This window comes from Lampetra planeri, unplaced genomic scaffold (genome assembly GCF_965212315.1).
Source record: "Lampetra planeri unplaced genomic scaffold, kcLamPlan1.2.h2 scaffold_797, whole genome shotgun sequence".
Lineage (NCBI taxonomy): Eukaryota > Metazoa > Chordata > Hyperoartia > Petromyzontiformes > Petromyzontidae > Lampetra > Lampetra planeri.
In genome coordinates, this window is record NW_027615619.1 from 14,072 (window position 1) to 38,232 (window position 24,161).

Genomic DNA, 24,161 nt, shown 5'->3' on the forward strand with positions numbered 1-24,161 from the left:
GACTTGAATGTAAATGCAAATGACAGTTGGTCTTTCCTCCATGCAAGGTAAAATGCTTTAATTCAGCACTGTATGTAATTCTAACATCCTGTGGGCCAGTTTTTGCTTTAAGTTAAATACAGTTTGATATTACTTTGACAATCGATGGCACATCAGTGTGATTTCATTCCACTCATTACACAGACCAACTAGAATCCCTGTATTCCAGTTAGTTACATAGGAAAGCTTCTTCTATTTTGAATGAGAATTCCTATCCCTGACATTGCGACTTCTGGCTTCTCCCCTCTGGACAGAGGTACGTAGTCCCAAAAACGTAAGACTGAACGTGACAGACTCAGGTTAGTTTCTGCTGCCTTTAGCTGCAGACATCAACTGAATGCGCAGGACGTATGTATTTGGTGTTAATGAAGTAATTATTTGTTTTTTTCCTGGTGGAGCCTTGAGCTCTTTGCAGGATAGTTTTCTGCTTCGTTGTGCTGTAGGATGTGTTCCGTAGTCTAAGTGTACGTATGTATGAACGGGCAACTTACTACTGCAAGACAAATCTACCTACGGGCATGAATAAAGTCACCTGATCCTTGACTTCTAAATCAACCCCAGCAGCGTGGTGACCCGGTGACCCTGATAACATATGTTCTCTGAACATATTCTCTGTGTGAGGGGGGGATATAATAATAATAAGACATGAACAAAGGCACAGTTTTAAGAGTCTGTTTGTCTTTAAGGGTGGTGCTACAAGTCATCTCTAACTGTCCGAGTCACCACATCAACTTGTGTGGAAACACTTCGATGGTGGTCGTTCTACTTCACGAGCCTCAGACTGACCGCAGACAGACGGCGTGATGAGCTACACAGCGGAGAGGTCAATGCGATTGGCAGAGTTGGTGCTTTTGTCCCACGTGTTCATCTTAGTGGGAGTTACCCCCTCCTTGTTTCCATTCATCTACGAGATAGGAAGGAGAGTATTTAGCTCAGGCAGTATACAGCTGCCCAGCTCTTTGGTCAAGCCGATCTTTGACGCAAACACCCACAATGTCAGAGTTGAAGGGCTTCACATTGATATTTCGGATGGAGCTGCTGGTGAGAGACCACACTTTGGTTTTGTGTTTGAAAGCAGCTCGGACCTGTTGGAAGGAGGAAAGACATCAGTCGGGTCAAAGCAGATTTCCTTTGTATCGGGCTAATGTCTCTTGTACTAGCTGTTAGTGTCTAACCAACACATCCAGGGGTATTCCTTGTAACTACACCGTAACAACATTCACACTGACCCCAAATAAAACAGTTGTGTGTGTATGACACATTGAAATAGACACAATAGACACTCTGGGTCTTGCTATTCCTGATAGAAGGGTGTTCCATTTGTCAACTTCCTGTCAGCAGATCGGATCAGGCAGATTCTAGACTACTGTACATATGGATGGCCTTCTGCCTCGACTATTTCGGGACCGTTATCCAGCACGAGAGCCGAGAAATGAAAAAATGACTGAGAGCTAATGAACATGGTCAGGACTTTACCTCAGAGTTGAGAAGACAGTGGAACAAGAAGACAAAGAAGCCCTGAAAGAGAAGAGAACATGTAAACTCAGGAGAAATGAGTTCAGTCTTAACGAAGAGAAGCTTCAGGTGATCGTACCTGTAGCGAGTTGAATACTGCAAAGATGTAGAGGAAAGGCAAAGAGTGTGTGTTAACCGCCAGGACGCCAAAGATCCAGGAAATGCCAAGTATGGGCAAGAGCACTGCCACGGCCTTTGCAGTCAGTCTGAAACAAACAAATGATCATGATCATGTCGCTTCCGATACATGAACAGGATCTGATCATCACATCGGCCTGATTGAACAGACAAACACACTCACTTGACTGCGTTGGCGTCGCCGTGAACTTTGTAATTCTCTCCGCTGATCCGGGAGATAATTCTGGTCACAGATATTAAAATGCCGATGTTCACCTGGTGCCCACACAGGAACATCAGGTTAAAGGGAATTATGTACATTTGTGACTGACAGGTATACGGTATTTCCTTACATATCTATTCTGTACTTTATCTATTTTTTGTTTTTCAAAGAAAAAAAGAACACTTGTGTATCATGACAATAAGAGAATTCAAAATCTGATTCTGACTTCAGGAAGACGTCAGACGCCTGAATCACGTTAGAGTGTCATGCCAATTCTGGCATATCTGCCGTGGGATTATACGACACCGTCCTCCCTGCACTGAATTAGTCCATAAACAGTGTGTTTAAAAAAAAAAAGACAATGACTTTCTCACCACAATGACAAACAGAGCTGGTGCCACAAATGCCCAGATGGCTCCATTCTTTAGTGAGAGCCAGCAGCTGAGAAAGCAAGAGGAAGAAGAAAAAAATGTTCCTTTCTAAAGACAAATTTAATGTAAATAGAAAATGACACATGAAGTCACTGTTAACTTAAACACTTGTGAATACCGTGAACAGTTCCAATTACATCTACAGGTGATGTCACTCTTATGCAACGATGGAATACTGTTTGTTCTTTTAACGTGCAGGTCATATTTACTTGTCAACTTCACCGTAACTGTCCAAAGCTGATGTCATGGACACCACACAGATCACCAACGGAGAGCCTGATAACAAACAAACCACAGAGACCTCCACTGTTATGAAATCATGGCCAGATCAACCTGCTCACTCACTCACACAGTTCTGAGAAACATATAACTACTTTTCTCCATTTGTTTTCCTACTACATCAAATCATCATGAATAGAAGTTCACACTTAGAAACTACAACTATTTATTAATGCGTGTATTAATCCGTGTATTAATTCCTTACATATACATTCTCTTATGTTGCTCTTGATGTTTTATGTTTCTATTTTTGAAGTAATATTTTAGTTTCAGCATTATCCCCTGGACTCCTCATGGTAATGAATTTCATTCATTTCAGGGACAGTACATAGATCTGACTGCCAGACCGGCTCCAAACACATCATTTGTACTTGACCACACAAAATGAAAATGTACTCTCACAGAAGAAAGGAAGTCATAAAAAAAGGTCATTTTCCCATTAATGGCTTCAGCATGTGGAGGAGGATCCATACGTCCCAGACTCTTTTTCAATCTGTCGCTCAGCTCCAGTTCACTGATGCTGGGATGAATCGTTACTCAAGCATGTAACTCACAGCAGCGAAGGGCCAATTATTAGCGTCCGATCGCAGCAGATAAAGGGCTGTAAACTCACCCCAGCCGATGCCGTAGTAGTAGAAGTGTTTGCTGCCCTCGGAGCCAAACACCTTCACCACCATACTGTAGAGATGCAGGCCCTCCACCAGCATCCAGGCAAAGGCGCTCAGGAAAAAGAAGTGCAGTAGGACGGCCATGACTTTACACGGCAGCTGGGAAACATCAGAGACGTTCTTAGTCAGACAGCATCTGATAATGCTCTCATTTGATTTAATCTTGCACCCTTTTTCTAAAGGTTCACTTCATCAATTTTTCATTTACTCTGAATAGTTCATGAATTCAAATGGACACAGCAGTGGTGGGAATCGCCACAGACGCCATGATAGGATTTTATCAAGATACTGGTGATACAATACTGCATGATATCACAATGTGATATGATCATTATTGAGATGTTATAGATTGTGTGTGTTTTCTTCTAACTGTATATAAATATATCAATATAATTCATTGTTTTTATTCTTGTATTCTTGTACTGTTTTTAGTGTAAAGTCTGGTAAACCTTTGTTGTTGTTTTAAATGGGCTATATAAATATATCTGACACTGACAAAATAATTGTGATTTATTTTATAGAAACAAGATTTGTGTCAGATTTCATCTAAAATGTGTTGGAATTAAGTAAACTTCCATACATGTCACAGACATAAATGTCTCTGCACCTTACAAATTAACTCGACTCTGTTTTGTGGGTAAATTGGACTAAGATTAAAGAAAATACGTGCACTGTATTAAGGCAAATTTTAAATGCTGCTTCAAAATGTCTATCATGATATGATATAGCCACCTAAAACAAAGCAAAATTTCACTTATTTCCCCTCATCATCTTCAAAATAATCCCTCATTTAAATCTTATTGTAAATGTCAAAATGTCACTGTGTGTGTTAAGTCGTGTGTACCGTTCCCGGGTTGAAGCTGGCGCTGATGAGCAGTAAGATTTCGGCCACCAGGATGGCGAAGGACAGGTTGGCGTGGATGTGGTAACGCTGGTTGCGGATGGTACTCACTGACCTGCAGAGAGTCACGGTGTCACATCAGACTACTGTACAGCTCACACTGAGGTGTCTGCACAGGGTCAACCTGTTTTATTATGTGTCGAGTTACTTTTCTCCTTACTTTGCATCTTTTCATTGTATTTGCTCTTCTCTATTTTGTTTGTGCAAATTTCTGCTCGCTGTTAAACTGAACCTCCTGTCTGCGATATACCATTCCTCCTCACAAATAATAATAAGAATTAAAGCTACAAAATAAAGACACGTAAGGCAGCTGATGAATGAGCATTCACAGTCAATCACTGGATTGAAACGGGTTTGGATTTGTGAGCATTCATTGTTTCACTTCATTCAATTTTCTCTCACAATTAAAATTACATTAAAAATATATATTCTGTATATTTGTACAAAAAGTATATATTTTGAAACATTAATAACATTAATTACAATTCATTCATAAGTCATTCATGTTACACCTACTAGCATGATTTTTTGATATCACATTAATTTTGGAGACAGTATAAAATCAAACTTACATATATATTGTATATGTATTGTATGTATGAGTTGATAAATAGTGAGTGATACTTACGACAGGACAGCAAAGGTGACAAGAGTGATGGCGAGACAGAAGATGGAGATGGAGCAGCCAACGTAACCGATGGCTGACAGCGCCACCTGATGGCCGCTGGTGAGCTGCAAACAGAGACATGTCATTGGTCAAAACGGAGCACACACACACACACACACACACACACACACACACACACAATATATATATATATATAAAACTGCACACTGTGAGTTTTAATTAATATTAGAATATTTTATAGATATAGAATATTTATTCTATATCTATATCTGATGAACACACACACACACACACACAAACACACACACACACACACACACACACACAGACACACACTGTACTCTGTACAAAGTACTCTGCTGGTATTGTGTCTCTCACAACTTTGCCGCAGGGGCCGGAGGTTGTTTTGAAAGTGCAGCTATTTGCAGCATTTGGATTTGATTCTCCATTAACTATCTTCACATGTGCCTTGTCATTACGAGGGCAGAGGAGTCTCCGACCTCCAGAAAAGGGAGATGTGGGATGTTCCCAGGCAGCTCACTAATTAGAGACTGGCTGAAGGAAAATATAGCATCAAATAAACTTCTGGCCCACTTTGCTGCAAAAGACCTCCTCCTCTCTATTTTAAGAAGCCAGCAGCGTTCTGACCACTCTCTCTGTGCCGCATACTCTCAAATAACTTTGAGTCAGTCTGTGGTGACATTGTACAGGATGGTTGGTATTCAAAGCTCCAAATGAGAGATAATGTGCAGGAGAGTGTTTGGAGACGAAGAAACACAGATGTTTTATTCAAAGGGTCTGACGTTCAGAAGGAACGGACCACTGACCCTTGCAGTGACCCAAAGGAACCACATTCTATTATGGTTGTCCACCATGGTTGTCCTTCTGCCTGAAACCGCCAGTGAAACCAACATTACGACCTGCTTATGATGGGGGCAGGGGGGTGTAAATGTCTGAACAAATGGTGAAAGAAAAAAGCTTTGTGGTGAAACTCATCATCGTTTGGTTCAGTCCAATGTGACTAAATAACATGTTTTAGTGTGTCTTTTGTTTTTTTACCCATAATTTCCCACAGTGTCGGCATATTATCACCTAATAAACACGCCGACCTTCATTTGTTTTCTCTCTGCTTTTGGTTCTGTGCTTTTCTATCTGCTGCACACTCCATGTTTTTCACCACAGAGTCACAATTTGTCTGTAATTTGGTGCAGAGCAGTTATTGGACATTCATGTTTAATGAGTGAAACTGCAGGCTGAAGAAAGACAAAGTGGTCTGAACTGAGTGGAACGTAAGCTAACGGTACTTTGCGTCCAGACAGCGTAAATATATGCTGGCACCCATTTGGCGCAGTTTTTGTTTCTTTTTGTACGATGTAAAATCATGTGATTGCTACTTCTCTATATAGTATGTATGTGAATGGAAACCGTGAGATCTCAGATAAAATGAGACCTTGATCGCCCTCTGGTGGTCGCTGCACCACAGATCGTAACTGTATGCAGTTTTCCCTCAATGTTAAAAACAAGAACACTCTGTCAAGGTTTGACAGAACTACACCATTTGTCAACGTGTGAACACAGTGATTATGTCCACAAACCTTCAAGGGAACGACTTGCATCAGGATGGCAAAGTTGGTGAGGTGGTTGCACAGACACACAGAGTATGTTATGTTTCCTTCAGAGCGCAAACAGCCCTCATTGGACCAAACGCCTTCATTGGAACTGAAACAGAATTAACTGAGGTGAAGACGAGAAACAAACACAGACAAACAATCTTTTGTTTTGTAATGAGACAAAGTCTGGGCCTTTTTGGTTGACAGTCTTTTCATCCTTCCTGTGACCGGCAGAGATACTTGTCTGACATATCGATACCCTATCTCACGTTCTCTTGATCTTGAGGGAAGACTGGTGCCAGGAGAGGGAGCCTTTGAATCCAACTACAAGTCAGCACCTTTAGAGCGATTCTCTGAGAAGTGTTTCAGCTTTATTTATCTCGTCATCGTACTTTGTGATGACGGTTGTTTTGATTTGAATGAGAAAGGGGATTTTTTTTCCTCCCCAGACTGTTTGTTATCGAGTCATTGAAGTAAAGACGGAGATAGTGTTTCACAGGCTCGCCATCGAAATGAATAATGGGTAATAATAATAAAAATGTTATGTCTAGTCCTAGTCACAGGCCTAGTCCACACATTCACAGGTTTTTTTTTAAAACCGCAGTGCGCAAGCGGGCATATTGTCCACATTTAAGGTTCTCAAAATTTCTGTCCAAAGTGACGATTTAGCCAGTTACATCACTGACTGATGGCTGACCTATCGGGGGGGTTCGGCGCTGCTAAGTCACAAGTCTTCATCCGAGTTTTGTCTTGTTCCTTCACAGAGTCAGACACTGGTTAAGCTGCTACGTGGATCATTGTGCATCCAGGCACACGTACAGTTACTGTCTGATGACAAACAGAGGCGTCCGAATGTGTGATCACTGCTGACATCCAACAACAATCAGATGGAACGGAGTTTTCTATTGTATCTTAATGTGGATTTACCCACCTATAGTCCAAGAAGGCGCAGTAGAGGAAGACTTTGTTACTCTGATTCAACACTTGATCCTGCTGTTCTTTAGTCTGAAAAGGGAAAGAAAAAAAACACAGATATTTGCATTTGAATTATTTTGGTTTCACTGAAAAATGCACATTGATTCAGTTGATGACATTATATTCATATTTTCAGAAACATATGAGCCAACACATCAACTCCACACATCACATCACATACAAAGAAAAGATCAATGCACGCTTATTAATACATGCAATGAAAAACACGTTCTGCCATCAAGGACTTCATTTGATTATAACTCACTTTTTCCATGTCATTCCTTAATATGGGATTTGGCGTCTCAGGAGAGAGTGAGCTAATGCTTCAAGTGCAAGAATTCAGTAATTGGGGCTTGGCCCTGGTTTCAGGTCAAACCACGAGCCTCCTCAATCTGTCATCTGAGGAAAACAACACTTCGGTTGGCTGCTCGGCTGCATACTGAGTGGCTGCTCACCTCTTCTCATCGCCTGCGCCTCCACACTCAGACTGAATAAGTGTATGATTAGATGGATCGTGTCGGCGCTATTTCCTTCTGGAAAAACTGAGAGTGAAATTGTCAGTCAGGTCTGTTTCCTGGCCCGTGTGTTCTCTGTGATTCATATTACAAAGCATAACACAATACGCTGACTTCACTGAGATGCTTGCGCTCATTCTGTCTGATTCGCACACGCAGCTCCAGTCATCATGTCGTGAGACTGTTCAACCGATGCACAGATTGATACCCGAGGGCCCAAGTCAGGGCTGTACGTGCAACCTAATAGCAGAAGGCCAAGCCCCGTGGAACTGCGAGCAGCACCCATGGGTGAACAGAGTGCTCCTCCACAGGGTTTACGAATGCACAGGAACGCTGGGTGTGGACGATAACGTGACATTTCCTGAAATGTAAACGGTACCAAGTGGGAAACAATCCTAAGTTATCACAAAAAAAGAAGCTGTGCAATGGGACAGAGACGCTACAGAGCCCTGAAGACTCGCACATCCAGATTCATGGTGCGTTCCACTTGCAGCCGTTAAGTTTGTAACTCACAGTGACATAATGTCCAGATAAAACTTGGTTCTTGGACTAGTTGTTAGTGTGTAAACAACACATTCCTTGGTATTCCACACACAACCACCATAACAACATCCCCATTGATGACAGTTGTGCGCGTACAAGACATTGAGATGGACACAAAAAGCCAAAGTGATACAGAAACAGTAAAAACACCGTTTACGTTTATAATGACAGATCATACTAAGTTATTGACGCCATCTTGGATTCTGAATCGCATATCTGCTGTGCCTCAAATCGCATACATCTATAGTAAAACTTAGCATTTTGAGAACATAAGTGCACACACAGTGAATGACTATGCTAAAATGTAGTGTACTGCATGCACTGAACTGCGGCGCTCAATTGTTAAAAAGTCAAAAGTTTATTGTGGATCGATGGACACTTTCCACCCTCAACGGCTGCCATCTTAGTGACGTACAAATGACGTACCTTTCACTCCTAAAGATGGACAACAGTGACTCCAGCGGCACATCGGGGGTATCATCTACCGATGGAATCCCGACGAATGCTAACATTAGCTTGCTATCTAATAGACTGCTGGCACATTTTCAGTCACTGACGTATGTTTGGTGCTTGTGTGTGATAGATTGTCGTCTTCATTGTACAAGAGTGAGGTTTAAGATGTGAGGTCCAAGGCTGGATGTGTTGGAAATATTCGCAAAATGCCAGCTAGCGTACATAGTGTACTATATAGAAATGCACTAATGGAAGTATGTGTTTTGAGACACAGCACTGGTCTTTGAATCGGAACAAAGTCTGAGTCAGATTTCCCTGGTTAGGAGGGCGTTCTATTTGGCAACTTCCTGTCTGCAGCTCGGAAAATGAGTATGTGGAACGTAACTGAGCCCCCACTCCTTTTATTTTATTGTATTTATACATAATTAGTATGTGTGTGTATAGTGTGTGTTTCTTATCAGGTCACATCCAATGACAATGAAAAAGTTGATTGTATTTTTGTGAGAAATGCTGCTCATGTTCTTCAGTTGATGTCTGAGGAGTCGAGCAGGAACCTCAAAGTCCCTGGTGAGTACTAAAATCAATGCAGAGATCTGGCCAATGTTTGCACGCATGCCGCTGCTCCCCAGTGACCTGAGGCCTCCGCAGCTCTGAGCCAAGACTGCAGCTGCCTGGCACTGTAAGTCTTTATTAACAACAGACGGCAGGCAAACGGCACCTTGGAAATCACTTTGAGCCTCGAATGATGATGAATGGACTCAGAGAGGAAGAGAAAGAGACGGATGCAGAACGACAGGCTGATAAATGACCAATCCTAGATAGTCAGAGTTTCTAGTTCTATTGTTGTTTGATTCTCTCACTTGATACAGCAGATTAATGCGCAGTTTTTTTTTAACTCGACTCGCCAATGAAACTGCAGACTCATGATCAGCTACCACTCATGTCCTGTGCCATTTCCAGTGCCTGGAAACAAATGTTGTTTTGTTGTTGTTGTTTTTTTTAGTTTGAAAAACTAAAATTGTAAAATTAGTTAAAAAAACAACAACAACAAAACTTTTATATCAAACTTAAAAGAGAAATGTTTTGATCATCAGCCCAGCAATTATTTTGAAACTTTGTTAGCTATTTAGATATAATACTACTAATAATAATACTAACAACAACAACAACAACAATAATAATAATAATAATAATGCAATATAATAATCTGAGCTGCTGTGTGCCTGATGGAAACATGTTAACAATCAATACATGAGCTGTCATGGTGACAAACTGAGTGTTTGCCTCAGCTGCTGGCTGAGGAGGAAAGCTCTGTGGTCCAAACTCATTCTTCAAACTCATTCTCTCAACGGTTTACAGTCAGACATGAGCCCGTCGGGAAAAATAATAAGGGTAGAACATAAGCAAAGGCATATAAATCTTCGATGAAACACACACAACCCAGAAATTTGTGCAAAACCACGCGTGTCCGTCCTCCGCATCCCCGTCAGACCTCCCATGACTGGAGGAGTTTCACCCAACACACAATACTATAAACACATAACAATACGCCCTTCTTGTAACACACTCAACACTGAACTAATTCTGTGAAACAGAAAACATCTAAAGTTCATTCCTCACAGAGTAAAAATCAGCTTAGCCTTGAATAAACACTCGGCTCATGCACAGGGCCAACACTGAGTCCAGACACCGAGTCAAAACGGAATTTTGGAGGAGGAAAGACGTCTAAATAAAAACTTTGGTTGTGCTCAATTTAAAAAAAGCAGCAGAACAAGTGAGGGAGGCTGTGACCTTTGACCCTCAAATGGCTCAATCTCATCACTCACATCTGAGTTTATGTCAAATATATATATGTATGACTACAGGTATATTGTGAAATGTTGGTAATATGTGAATTTCTAACAGATTAATTATCTATCTATTGTCTGTCTGTCTGTCTGTCTGTCTATCCATATTTAGCTTGAGAGGGACATGGGTGTGCGTGTCTGTGGGTGTATGTGTGTGTGAAAGAGAGAGAGAGAGTGTGTGTGTGTGTGTGTGAGAGTGTGTGTGAGCATGTGTGTTTGACAGAGAGAGTGTGTGTGTGTATGAGAGAACATGTGTGTGTGAGAGAGAGAGTGTGTGAGTGTGTGAGCTTGTGTGTGTATGTGAGACTGTGTGTGTGTGTGTTTGTGTAAGAGCATGAGTATGTGTGTGAGTGTGTGTGTGTTCGTATGAGTGTGTGAGAGTGTGTATGTTTGTGTGTGTGTGTGTGTGTGCGTGTGAGTATGAAAGTGTGCATGTGTATGTGCGTGTGAGTGTTGTGTGTGTGTAACATTACATTGTGCAGACTAATCTCACTAACACACTTGTTGCCCAGTGAATCAGCCTCAGACCAGCGGTTGACTCTGACACCTGACGGAGCCCAGATCTCCGTCACAGAGTCGACCCACATGCTGCACACAGCGCAAAGAAACACAACTGGCCTTGAGTGAGATCATTCCGTCAGGGGAGATGTAATAAGACGTGCAGCTGCAGCTTTCTGCTCCGTCTCGGCGCTGGCCGCGGAAAAAAAAAAGGTTTCTTCAGGGTGTGAGGAGAACTGGGACAGTGGAACACCTCCAGAGGCCTTCAGGAGTGAGGAGGACAGTCAGACGGACATCTTTTTTCAAGACAAGCGTTTTTGCTTTGGGCACGAAGCTTCTGCACACATGAGCTCACGTGTTTGATTCCCCTGAGGTGTCTCTGCTATATGGCCTGCTCCTCTGAGCAAAGCTTTCTGCCTTTGAGAAATAGTTCAAATAAAGGTGAATGTGAATGCGAAGACAAAGAATACAATGTTGTTGTTCCAATTGTTTCTGAAGTGATTCACACATTGATTTAAAGACACAGTTTATACTGACAGATAATACTGACGCCATCTTGGATCATCACTGAGTCCAAGTCAGTTCAATTCAGAAGCATAAATCCTTGACTTGTCAGAAAGTCAGAGTCGCTGGATACGAACACAGAAACACGAAGCAGCACACAGAGTGAAGGTGAGGAAGACATTGACTGTGGCCGGTCAATGACAGGAACCAATATAAACTGGAGACTGTCCCCTAACGTACTCATCTGCAGGGACTGTAGAGCTGGTGAAAGGAACGGGGAGCTGAACCAGGAGGAGTTCCACTGCAAGACGCAGACTCGGAGGAGTAATAGGCAGACCTCCATCTGTGATTGATCAGTGTGCTGGCTCACTGGGTCTGCAGGGATGTTGGCGTGTGGATGGGTGTGTGCGGCTCCGAGAAACAGAGCTGGGCGTGTGCTGGGAGTTATAAAAAGACCTGTAATAAAGATCAGTCATTGTGTGAGAGGACTGGTACCAGCAACAGACCGGGTGTTCAATAAGCTTTGTTTCCTGTCGCAGCTGCTGCACCGTTAATTCATTATTTGCAGCATGAAACACTGAAGTCCAACTCGTCTAGACGTCTTTGTCAACATGAGCCACCCACAGCTGCCCCTGACCTGCTTTTCCACAAAACACTGCCTTTTAGGCTCTTAAAGCTCGAAAAGATTCTAAAAACAGCTTGTCTGTTTGGTGAGTATCTGTTGTTGACCCCCCCCCCCCCCCACAAAAAACAGAAAATCATAAAACTGAGAAAAAAATAATAATGAATTGAAAAATAAACAAATAATAAAATAAATGAGAAGAGATAAACACACACGTGTGTGTGTGTATGTATCACTTTGCTCAGTCTGTCGACAGAGGTTTTTTTCACAAAGTCAAATAAGTCAGTACGGCTGGTGGTGTGTGTGTGTGTGTGGGGGGGGGGGGGGCACCAATGTCACCTGGGCTCCTCCTATCTCCTCTGGAGACACCAGCCCCCCTCATCAAAATCTGCTTTTCACATCTTCTCTCTTTTGACCCTATAAATCTCCTCAGCTCATGAAATAAATCTTTCCACTCATTCACTTCATACCATGTGAGTGATGCCTTTACAGAAGAAAAGGTCTGTGTGTGTGTTTCATGAATGTATTAATGTTTAACTACAGACCTCGATGCCTCCCACCCTCGTTTTTCTTCTCCCGTCCTTTGCGTCTGAAACAGTCAGACGGCGGTAATAAATCACCGGTGGAGCCAGGGTCCGATCAGCGTTGAAGCTGAATGGCCTGAGAAAGAATGCGGGTGGTCACCGGCCTCCATAGCACCACATTTTGCATATCAAAGTCTGTGCATAGCGTGCATTGTTACATATGAGCGGATTTGATCGCGTGAGCTGGGAATGTGAGCATGACCTCGCTGTGCTGCAGTGGTGACCTTTCAATCACACACCGTCCACATGGCTTTGACCTTCAGAGTTACACGGCATGACACGCGTGACACCATCAGTCAGTGGCAGCACAGGTTTTAGCAGGATGTGTGTCAGACACGGAAGATTGATGGGTCATGAAGTACGGCCGCAGGTGACTGTACCGCGCTGGACAATGCAAACCAGACGTGTAACCATGGCAACATGAACAGACATAGAGGAGGGGTGACACATTTCTGCTTCAGATAAATTCCGTCTCCTTGCCCAGTTTTAATGAAGTCACTGTGAACTTGTCTCCTCCGTGAGGAGAAACAGGGAGGACGGTTGCAAATCACTGACTGGAGGACTCTGAACCGGTGCCATGACATCTTTGAGGTGGAACTTAACCAATGGCAGGAAAACTTTTTCGTTGAAGTGTTTTGTTTTGTTTTTGTACATATATGTGTGTAGAGGTAGGTATGTACATATATTACATATATATAAATGTATTTATTTACATACATATGTATGTATGTTATCTACTTATTTACAAATTCTTTCATTCACTGAGTCTTTCTGTCTCTCTTTCGTATTTATTTATTCATTTAGTCATTCATTTCATTTTGGAGGGCAGAGGTCCAGAGTAAAAGTTGCTCTATTTATGTTTATCTCTCAATCTCCCAATGTGATAACATCTTCATGCACACTGTTAACCCCTGAAGGGCTATGAGGATGAGGATCTTGTGGCACTCCACTATAATGGTACAAATGTTTTGTGACCCTAGTTGAGGAAGCAAATAAGATAAACAATGGTATGACATATGTGCCACACGCTGGGCGAGCAGCTACCCCTCCCTCTGAGTCAGGGAGGTGACGAGACATCAGATTTCCCAAAATAGTACCAAACCCGTTGGAGCAAAATTGGAGCAAAAAAAACCTTTCTGCTCATACGAGCCTCCAAAACCCCAGAGTGCCAAATTATGGTGCGGCTCCTAAATATAAATCATCGGCCAAACTATGTAGGTCCAATTCAAAGTGAAACGCGCTGGCGCAGTGCGGTCTAATCAGTGTGCAGTCCTAAATAAAGCTCACTGTCAATTGAGTTGGGAGGGAAGAATGTAAGAAACCTGATTTTAGAGCTGAGAGCGTCTCCAGCGCTCCCACAACAATACACATTCTAAACCTCTGCGACAGCAAACCATCAATGCTGCACACGTCATCGACGGGCTACTTGACTTCCTGTTAGCGGAGAAACAGTCAACAAGCATCAATCTCCTCAATTTCACTGTGAAGAAACGCAACACATGTCACTCCTGACCATTACGGTACATCCTGGGCTTAAAAATGGTCTTATCCACCTCGAAATAATAATAATTCAAATCTGATCACGGCTGATTTCCTGTGAATGGATGTGAGTTTAATTCATGAAATTCAGCAAAGGAGTACATAGAAACGCTGTCATTCAGTCCATTCGCCAGGTTCAGCTCTAGATTTCAGTCACCAACCACACAGATTTCAGGGACAAGAACATTAAATGTCCATTTACCACATCAGTAAATGTTAACATTGGTCACAAATGTATGGAAAACACTGGACCTCCAGAATCCAGAATTTGGCCAGTGTCCTTCCTTGACGTATTTACATATTTTGTGAAGTATCGCCATGGTTTCACAAGAGCGGCACAGTTTTCATTTATGTTCGTCCATGGCGGAGCCAGTTCACATAAGAGCCAAAACAAAAAACCATCAGTGAGTAACTCACTTAGAATAGCTGTTTTATGATAAACTAATAGTCCAAAAATTGTCCAAACGATGACAGCATTTACGGGAATTTCGGCCTCTGCAGGAAGGAAAGTCAATGCGCATTTGTAGCTTCATTTTCATCAGGAGTTTTGCATTTCCCATGGAAAACTGGCACAGAGAGGCAGTGAGGGAAAAATATGTTATTCATAAAAGCAAGTTATTGTTCCTTTCCAAGCGCCACGAGCCCCCAGTTCAAATGCCCATAATCAGTTCACTTTGGGGAGGCCACATGCGCCGCGAAAGGAAAACTAAAGCAGGCTGCAAACCAAAAACAGGTTTCACTCTTTGTGCTCGCCAGTGCCCAGCTGCACAGGCCTCAGCCGCCGCTACGCGTTCACACCTCTTACGTAAGAGAAACACCAAAAATAGAGCTGATACATTTCATACGCTGCTGCAGCCACAGAAGAACCTCCACCCCCTGATAAGGTGCAGGATGTCCCACACCCAGCGGCTGCGCTACCATTGGAAACTGAAGCCTTAACACTGAACACAGAGAAATTACTAATTTTTGAAAGCAGGTTCCAGAGTGAATACATGTGGAAATGACACCATTGTGTTTCTGTGCTGACAACCCATACACATCTTTCCTGAAGTGATGTCATAGTTCGACCTCTACCTTACCCTGCATGTGCTAACCCCGCCCACAACAACAACAATCATGGTGGATCAATGTTGCATTGGTGCTGCAGAAGCTGATGAGCGTGATGGCTCGCTTCATCCGTCCACACAAACCTCTGTATTCCAGCTCCATTTGTGTTCTCCATCATTTTCTTCTTCATGTGTTTATTCTACATCACATCCTCCATGTCTTCTACTCTGTTTCTGGTGAATTTGTGTGCCGACGTTACAGCACCTGGGAAATACACTACAGTGTGTGTGTGTGTGTGTGTGTGTGTGGACACACACATTTCTTGAGACAATTCTGTGTTTATGGAAAATGATTCTGGTTCCATGTCCGTGGGGACATGACCTAAAGCACATACAGCTGTCGGAGGTGAGTCCTACCAGGACGTGTGTGAGGACGATCTTGATGAGCGGTGCTCCTGACAGGTTGATGGACAGGGCCGGTGACGGCTCCACTTTCAGAGAAATCAGGCAGCTCGCAACCTGGATTTTATGATCCTTGAAATCAGCAGCTTTGTTGATCCTAAGAGACGAGAAGAAACACAAAAGGGGGGCCTTTTACGAGGGACAGTTTGTCAGATTTGTCCCACTGGCACAGACAGAGACACAGAGACAAGTTATCTATCTATGTGGGACTGCAGGATCAAACAAGCATCACGTACCTATCGCTCTCAGATGGACAGACATTCTCACAGAGACATACTCTCTCAGATGGACAGACTCTCTAATCAGACAGACAGACTCTCACAGACAGACAGACTCTCTCAGACGGACAGACTCACGGACGTGTGTGTGTGTGCTCACAGAAGCCTGTCAGCACGTTTTTTTTTAAACAAAAAACTAACAAACAAAATCTGCATATTGGCCCTTTAACGTCCATTAAAAACAGCTTCATCACTGCGCTGTGAGGTTCGGTATAAATAAACATGGCAGCTTTAGAGGAACAACTTGTCCCCTGGATGAGACGGGTGGGGGTATGTGGAGCTAATAGCAGGGTGTATCAGTCAGTGGAGGCAGAGTGGTGAGATGGGAGATAGCCCAGAGGAAAGATAAGGCTCTGGCCCCGGGCAGCAGCCGGGCAGGAAGCTGGGGCGTCTCAGTGGCACTGGACACCCACCCCCACAAGCACGATACACGCACACACACACACACACACACACACACGCACAATGACAGATGCTCTGGTATGCTGAGTTACCTGGTCTGCACAGGGCTGATCTCTGTGTAGTAGCTGTGCATGTTGTGATAGAAGAGGCCAACAATGGTGGTTTGAGCTGAGGGGGGGGGGTGAAAATAAAAGAAAAAAAGTTAAGGCTGGGAATGTGATGGAGCGCCGCTGAAATACACACAAAGCTGAGAAATTAATTAACGCTGCCGCGCCACTGGGAGCCTAATGGGACGGACATGTGGTCTCACACTGGTGAGAGGTGGGTGGGGGTGGTTGGGAAATCTCATGAAACCACAACATGACTTCACCAGTAGAGCAGGAGGTCTGCCCCCACCCCCGCTAATTTGACCGATCATCCAGACTGGTCCCACCTCCATATTACAAGATAAACAATGAAAATGGAGGAAGTCTTTAACGTCCTGTTCCCGCTTTCAGAGATGACCGACCGACTGCCACAGGAAGAGACGTTAATGCCAAACAAATGTGAGGAGGGTTTTTGTAACCTTTGTAAAACCCTCTCCCTCAACGAGTTTGCACAACTTTTGTTTTTTTACACACGATTCAACCTGTGAACCTGTACACCTCCTTACATTTCTGGTTTAAATGTTGCTGCTTCTTACATATTTTGGATATTTTCATATACTGTACACTAATTTAATTAATGTAATTCTATGTTTGAGACTTTTCTCTGTATGCTGCAAAAATGTCAATGGAATCTAACCTGAATTAACAACATTACAACATTAATGTCTATATTGGTGTTCATAGGACGACACAATACAGGAGAATCTGACCTGGGATCTGTTCCAGAAAGTAGATTTCATCCCGGAGGTAAACGCTGCAGAATTTTCAACTCTATTTTCACGTGAAAACTGACGTTCTGAGTCCTAAATAAAAGACTAAGTGCCAACATTAAAGTCATAACTGGATCTGTACAGCGTCGTAAAGTCACAAAAGCTCTTACAGCGCTTCATCCTCTTAAATCTGAGCACAGTAAATTAGTGTCCAGTTTCTGGAGCCCCCCCCAAAACTGGACCATTTTCTCCTGGCAGAGACGGAATTCAGGTCGTTTTTCAAGCCGGGGACAGGACGTTATGAAATTCTGGTTCAGACATGGGTCCAAATCAGAGAACCCGGGGTTCACAGCTCAGTAGCACAGTGTTGAAGACATTTCGCCACTCATGTGAGAAGCTTCCCCAGCTCTGAGAAATTAGAATGTAAATAACTTCAAGCGATTGTGTCTGAGAGTGAGTGGCTCTTGTTACGGCAGCAACTACAACAAGATTGGCATAATGTTCTGCTGACAAGCCTTCACCCAAGTACGGGTGTACTATCTCAAACACAGAAGTGACAAAGACATGACGCCGTGGGTACGGCGTCAGTGAGGTGGAGATGGAGTACTCAGAAAGGACAGAAAGAAGAAGTCAGCGTTTGCACTCACACTCCATGGTGAAAGCTTCCCCAGGTACGGAGATGTAGTTCTTCCCCTGGGGGGGGAAGCGGTAATGCGGCAGGTTGTAGTTCTGTGGGAGTTTCATCAGAGAATAATCTGTGGGGTCAGAGGTTAGGGAGAGTGAGAACTGAAAGACACGACGCAACAGATCAATCAGATCTATCAGGGGCGGATCACAGACGCTCAGTCAGTGTTGGGAGAAAGACACAGTGGTAAACTACATAGTATGCTGCAGGGGAAAAAAACATGAAAGGGAAGAAGAAGGTGGGAGACGGCACCGTGTGAGACTTCCTGTGAATGTTTGTTCTCGGAAAGAGAACACCAATGAGGTCAGATTGACGCTCCACGTCCCCCCTAAGCCATCCTCACCGTGTCCACACAAACGACAAACAGTGAGTCAACGTTTGGAGCGCTGACTCAGAACTGACCTGCAACAAAAGATGTTCCACCCAGGGAGATGAGGGAGTTCGGGCTGGGCTCCAGGTTCGTCACCATGTGTTCCATCACTCTGTCCACTTTCTCGATCAGGCCGCTGACCACGGGGGTGGACTGCTGCTCCACAACCATGGGCATCACAAACAGTGTTCTCAATCTGCACGTTTGCTTCATGTCAACCAATTTCGCTTTTCCGAAAAAAACCTTTGCATGTCATCACTGACTAAGTTTTCATGCCCAAGAAAGAGTATCTGAGACACTGAAGCAGGTTCATAATGACGTCTGCTGCTCTTGAGGATAAAGAATGACGAAGAATGACGTCTAATATTACGACAGCTCAACCTCTTGTGCTTTGATTTTGGAGCGAAGAGAAGAAGAAGAAAAATCTCTGGTTGGTTCGTTTTGATCGGAGTGACGCACAAATATCCTGATTTATCCTTAAAAATAAAAAGCACAAAAAATGGGGAGTAGTAATGTATTGTGGAACTAAACTGTTCTTAGTAGAGTTCCGAATTCTATTTTGTGGATATGTTTACACGCTGCATGTTTGACTTTATATTTCAAAGTTTCTACCTTCTTACAAAGACTTCCTGTTCCGGCAGCTGTAATGCAAGAACAAAAAAGGAGAGGTTGGAGCTGATCCTGATCCTGAACCAATCCAGAGCCACACGTAGATGTAGGTTGTAGGATGTAGGATGGACGCTACTGGATAGTACTAAGACTAATCAGAGCAACGAACAAGGTGACATTATGGAAATGATGCTTCACTGGTCTTTGAAAGAAATGTCTAACTCGCTTCCTCAATTCAAACCGCCGCTCTATCGGCAGCAGCCATCTTTGTTGTGTACATAACCACTGTGGTCATCCTGTTAAGCCCCGCCCACAGACTCTGCACATGTTCTGAGCCCGCCTCCATCAGACAGAACCTCCAGGTTAGAACAAATCTGCATTTTAGCTGCTTGGTTCTCCCCCTCTCATCCGGAGAAATCCAAGAACGCACAAACAGTCGTGATTAGAATAAACAATCTGTATTTTGTGAAAAATCCACCCACCCCAGCGTAAAAGTTGATGTTTGTGACGTGTCCATCGATGACATAAACATGTTTTGTGTGTTTCGCTGTGTGTATGTGATGAAGCGTGAACATTTCTGACCCTAAATCTGCCTGGAGAAGGTGATCACAGGGGGGTTCACGGAACACTGTACCAACTGTCCAAGTTTTGCAATCTCCCATGTGAACATCTGTTTCAGCTTGCTCCTACAAAAACACGCATGGTTGCTCTGAACACTCATTGTCCTGAGAACACTCTCCCTCTCTCTCCAAGTGTGTTTCTTCTGGCTCCAATGTGTTTGTGTATGAAAGCACAGGGCTTCGGCCAGGATTTACAGTACAGGACGCCCTGAATTATGGTGAAAGTATTGTGTTGTAGAACAATTCTAGTTAGAGGATGACTGTATGTGACATACACACTCAGTCCTGGGTGAGGAACAACGCCAGGTCATGCAGGCTCTTACACTTTACACCTTTATATACAAGGCCGTTCTTGGTGTGCTCCCACGACGCCTTTGATTTTTATCAAGCAGAAAAGCACCGGACAGTCCCAGGACGTTTATTCTCTCTGCTCCGAATGTTCGGACAGAAATTCTGAAAACATCTTTTGGGTTTTCTGCCGTCTCAGCTTGGAATTCATTCGAAAACGTTTTGAAACGGAAGGAAGTTGTGCGCTTAAATGACTTTGAGGCAGATTCAAGAAGACGTGGATGTTCTTCGTTTGAACTCATATGGTTCTATTTTTAATTTTGTAAAGTGTTGTAAAATTTGCCTCTTTGTGTTTTTGTCTGTGACTTTATGTTTCTATTTTTTCTGCCGACGGTCTTGGCCAGGTCACCCTTGAAACAAAAGAGGTTCTTAATCTCAGCTCTGCTTTTGCTTGCTGGCACCACTTGTGTCAGAAACATGAGGCGTTAAAAAAATGTGTTTAAATCCTCAGATTAAGATATTCACCCAACTGTGTGATGTCACGCTTAAACATTGCACAACAACAATGGAAACTCATTTACCTCTGGCAGCCCCGGAGAGGACAGCACTTCTTCCACACTTTTGAGAAAAGCCTGAGTGGAAGAAAATGGACACAGTGAAACTGTGGTTGTGTGTGTGTGTGTGTGTGTGTGCATGTGCGCGTGCGTGTGAGATAAGACCTGTGTGAGGTTGCTGGCAGTGTTGTGAGGTATGGTCTTGTTGGGCAGTGCCTTCAGGAAGCCCAGCACTGGCATGGAGTCCAGGTCCTGGGAGTGTTGGAGCCCTTTGTGCTGGCCGCTGACGTCCGGAGGACTCACGTCCACCGTTCTCTGGAGACACAACACAGCAGGCATCAAATGCTGCTGCACTATCAGAAGGTCACAGGATGTTTAGCGTAATGGCTTTGAGAAAAAAGGGATTCGGTGTCTCAGCCCGTCAGAGTGACATTTTGTGTGTCGAGCAGCTGTGTCCACTTTTCTGCTTTGATTCTATTATCCGCCATCCGTGTCTAAAGCGCTTTGGAAAACAAGATGGCTCAATTGACATGATTTCATAGGCTCTGAATGCACTGGCAGCTTGTTCTTTTAACATGTATATTCAGTGTTGGGGGAGGAACTAGTTAGATGTAACTAGGGTTGTAAAGGGGATGAAGTTATTAAATCGTTTCACTACTACTACTACGTTTAAACAACTTGTAATTGGAACCAACTACGTTTCCAAAGATTTGATGTGTTCAGGCAACTTACCACTGAATAACTGCATGTGCCGTCATTAAGAAGTTCAGCTAAGCTAAGCTAGGTCAGTGTCACATAGATGTTGTTACCTCATCATGTCAAACTTACGACAGCCGGTGTAGTTAAGGGCATTTCTTTGGCAACACTGGGTGTTGTCGCAGAGACCAGAGACTGACCTGGAGAAGATCAAATCAGAACAAGTTAGACAAACACTCGTCTGACCTCCATGTTGAGATTCACTCTTCCTGTGGGATAACTTACAACCTCCACAAACGTGTGATAATCAACCACATAATATTCTGCCACAGGCTCCGGTACAGGGCAAAGATACATTTTGTATCATTTAATGAAAACAGAGCCAACCCACCAGCAGAGAACGGCTGTATATGGATGTTCATTAAAGGCTCAATGCAACAAATTATACCTGTTCACACATAACAGTATCAGGCTCTTTGGGTCTGTAGCAACCCTTAGGTCATGTCCATAGAGTCGATCTGTTTCTTTTTATTTTAAAAAAGGTATCCATGAACATCAACAATTTTTTTTGTCCGAAGACACGATTAGCCCCATATATTAGACATTCTTTACCAAAAGAAGAAAGACAACAAATCCCTGAAATTGTCATAACATTCTAGAAAAAATGTAACAACAAAATATTGAATTAGTAAAACTAAAAATAGAATTATTTGTATTTAAATGTCTAAAAATGCCTTAACTGTAACAACAAAAAAATCTTTATTTAATAAGTATAACTACAAATAACACTCTATCTACTTAAAATGCCAATGTGTCAATAATATTAGTAATCTTTAGTCAATAAAGATTATTTAAGTAAAATGCTGTAAACGGATTCGTCAGGACATGATAACAAATCGGGTTTCCTGTACGGATCCGGTGATGACAAACTCTTCTTAGCCACAAATTTCTGCAACAAATGCACTCTGGCATTTCTCTAGGTGACTTTGTTAGCATAGAATTGTAAGCTGCTGTTGTGTAGATGTGTTTTCTTCAAAAGGATTTATCACTGTGACCTACTTTCCCTCGCCCAAAGGTTAGCATGGTTTTAGCTGGATAAGTCACACAGGCACAGATACGCCCCACGTTGGTAAGCATCGCCAGCTCACAGCTGACAGGTGAGAACGTTAGCGACAGTCTGCAACTATTATCAGTGACCGAACAGGTAGAATCCCCTGCAACCTATGGCACTGACAATTATCGAGGTGCACTGGGACCGTTCCATTGTGGATGGAATCTTAGACAGGACTTGACTTAGATATAAGATACAAAGGTGGATTTCTCTGCTTTTAATTTGCATGATCACATAAATAGTGGTATAATTTCAAAACAAAAAAAACAACAAAAAAATTCCAGTCCATTTACGGCACTTCTCTAATGGAGCGAACAATAACAGACAAAGGACTCAGGGTGTTTTTTTGACCTGGTATATTAACGTGTCACGTTAAATCAAAGTGATCTACCCTCTGCAGGCCTCCACACACTTACAAATACTTATAAGGCAGAACTATGTGCACTATGACACTTACACTGCAGAAGGTCATTAAATGTTTTGTGCAAGAGCTATTTGACATGGTGTGAGTGTGTGTGTGTGTGTGTGTGTGTGTGTGTGGTTTAACACCATATTGTTATGCATGAATGCTGTGGGTGGAATGCTGCATTGACAAGCAAGAGCGGAAATTGCTTTTAACCCTTCGTTCCTCTGAGCAGAGTTGATGGGGAGGAAGCATCAGAACAGACACGCATGCCCTGGAACTGAAGGGAATAGTCCCCAGTGCTCCGTGATGTCCTACCTATGGCTGCGTTGTAGTAGAGAGAGATCTCATCAGATGAAAGAGCCCGTTCCCAGATGACAAACTCGTCAAAGGCGCCTGTTGCAAAGTGACCATAAGCCCTGTTGTTGCCGGTCCCGATGACGAGGTCGGGGTAGGGGTCACCGTAGTTCTCGGAGACACTGCCATCTTGGTCAGCGGCAGTGAGAATCCCGTTGATGTAAACTTTCAGACCTTCCACTTTCTTCCATGTGAAGAGAATGTGGGTCCAATAAGGGCCTGGAAGACAAAGCAAAGATAGAATGACAAATCGCTCCTGTTGATTCGATGCTTCACCTTCACAAATCTGCTTTATCGGCTCATATTTTACTTCATATTTATTCAAAAACACTCCTGTTAGAACCTTGTGTGATGTGAGGAGACAAGTCATCAGCCAGAGGTGGATGATGTGTCTTTGCAAATGTTTAATGTATAAAATCCTCTTTCAAACACTGAAACCTTTTTGGCATGATGACATTCAGCCTGTGAGAAATTGTTACAGGGTTCTACTTCCCCAAGGGAAACAAAATGATGGTAACGGTCAATGTTTGACGCCTTTTAGCAGCAGCTTCCCAAGATGGACACTGTGCAAACATACTTATAGAGGGTCGACAACATGGTGGAAAAAGTACTAAAGATGAAAAATAAATACAATTAAGCATTTGTGAGGCAAAAACACAATATAATGAATATTTTTCCCGACTGTCACACCAGCTGTGTGTGTCAGTGTGCTGTCCTCGTTCTGCGCAGGCAGTCGCTGTTACACAGTGACAGGTGCATCGGGTGCTTCATAGTCTGAGGGAAAAGGGCTGGTCCACTCAAAAGATTCCTCTCACAATATTAGTTTAATTCTGTTCAACTATGCTCTCAGTTCCAGCTCCGAAAACACACATGCTCTTCAGGTTTTACATCGTGTGTGTGCGTGTGTGTGTTTTCAGAAAATATTTTACTGTT

General features: G+C 43.1%; 1 protein-coding gene across 1 annotated transcript; it reads right to left on the bottom strand.

The window, feature by feature from the left end:
• Positions 1 to 847: 847 nt before the first annotated feature.
• Positions 848 to 23,484, bottom strand: ADGRD1 (adhesion G protein-coupled receptor D1; the record flags this gene model as incomplete). The annotated part of the gene is made up of 20 exons (XM_078624483.1): positions 848 to 943; positions 1,032 to 1,124; positions 1,516 to 1,557; positions 1,634 to 1,760; positions 1,856 to 1,947; positions 2,269 to 2,335; positions 2,535 to 2,601; positions 3,218 to 3,371; positions 4,117 to 4,228; positions 4,802 to 4,905; positions 6,397 to 6,520; positions 7,343 to 7,416; positions 15,955 to 16,096; positions 16,772 to 16,847; positions 18,183 to 18,290; positions 18,623 to 18,746; positions 20,689 to 20,739; positions 20,827 to 20,976; positions 21,490 to 21,557; positions 23,190 to 23,484. Coding segments are annotated over 20 exons (2,166 nt in total), but the record flags the coding sequence as incomplete, so codon positions are not given.
• Between the last annotated feature and the right edge of the window lie 677 nt (positions 23,485 to 24,161).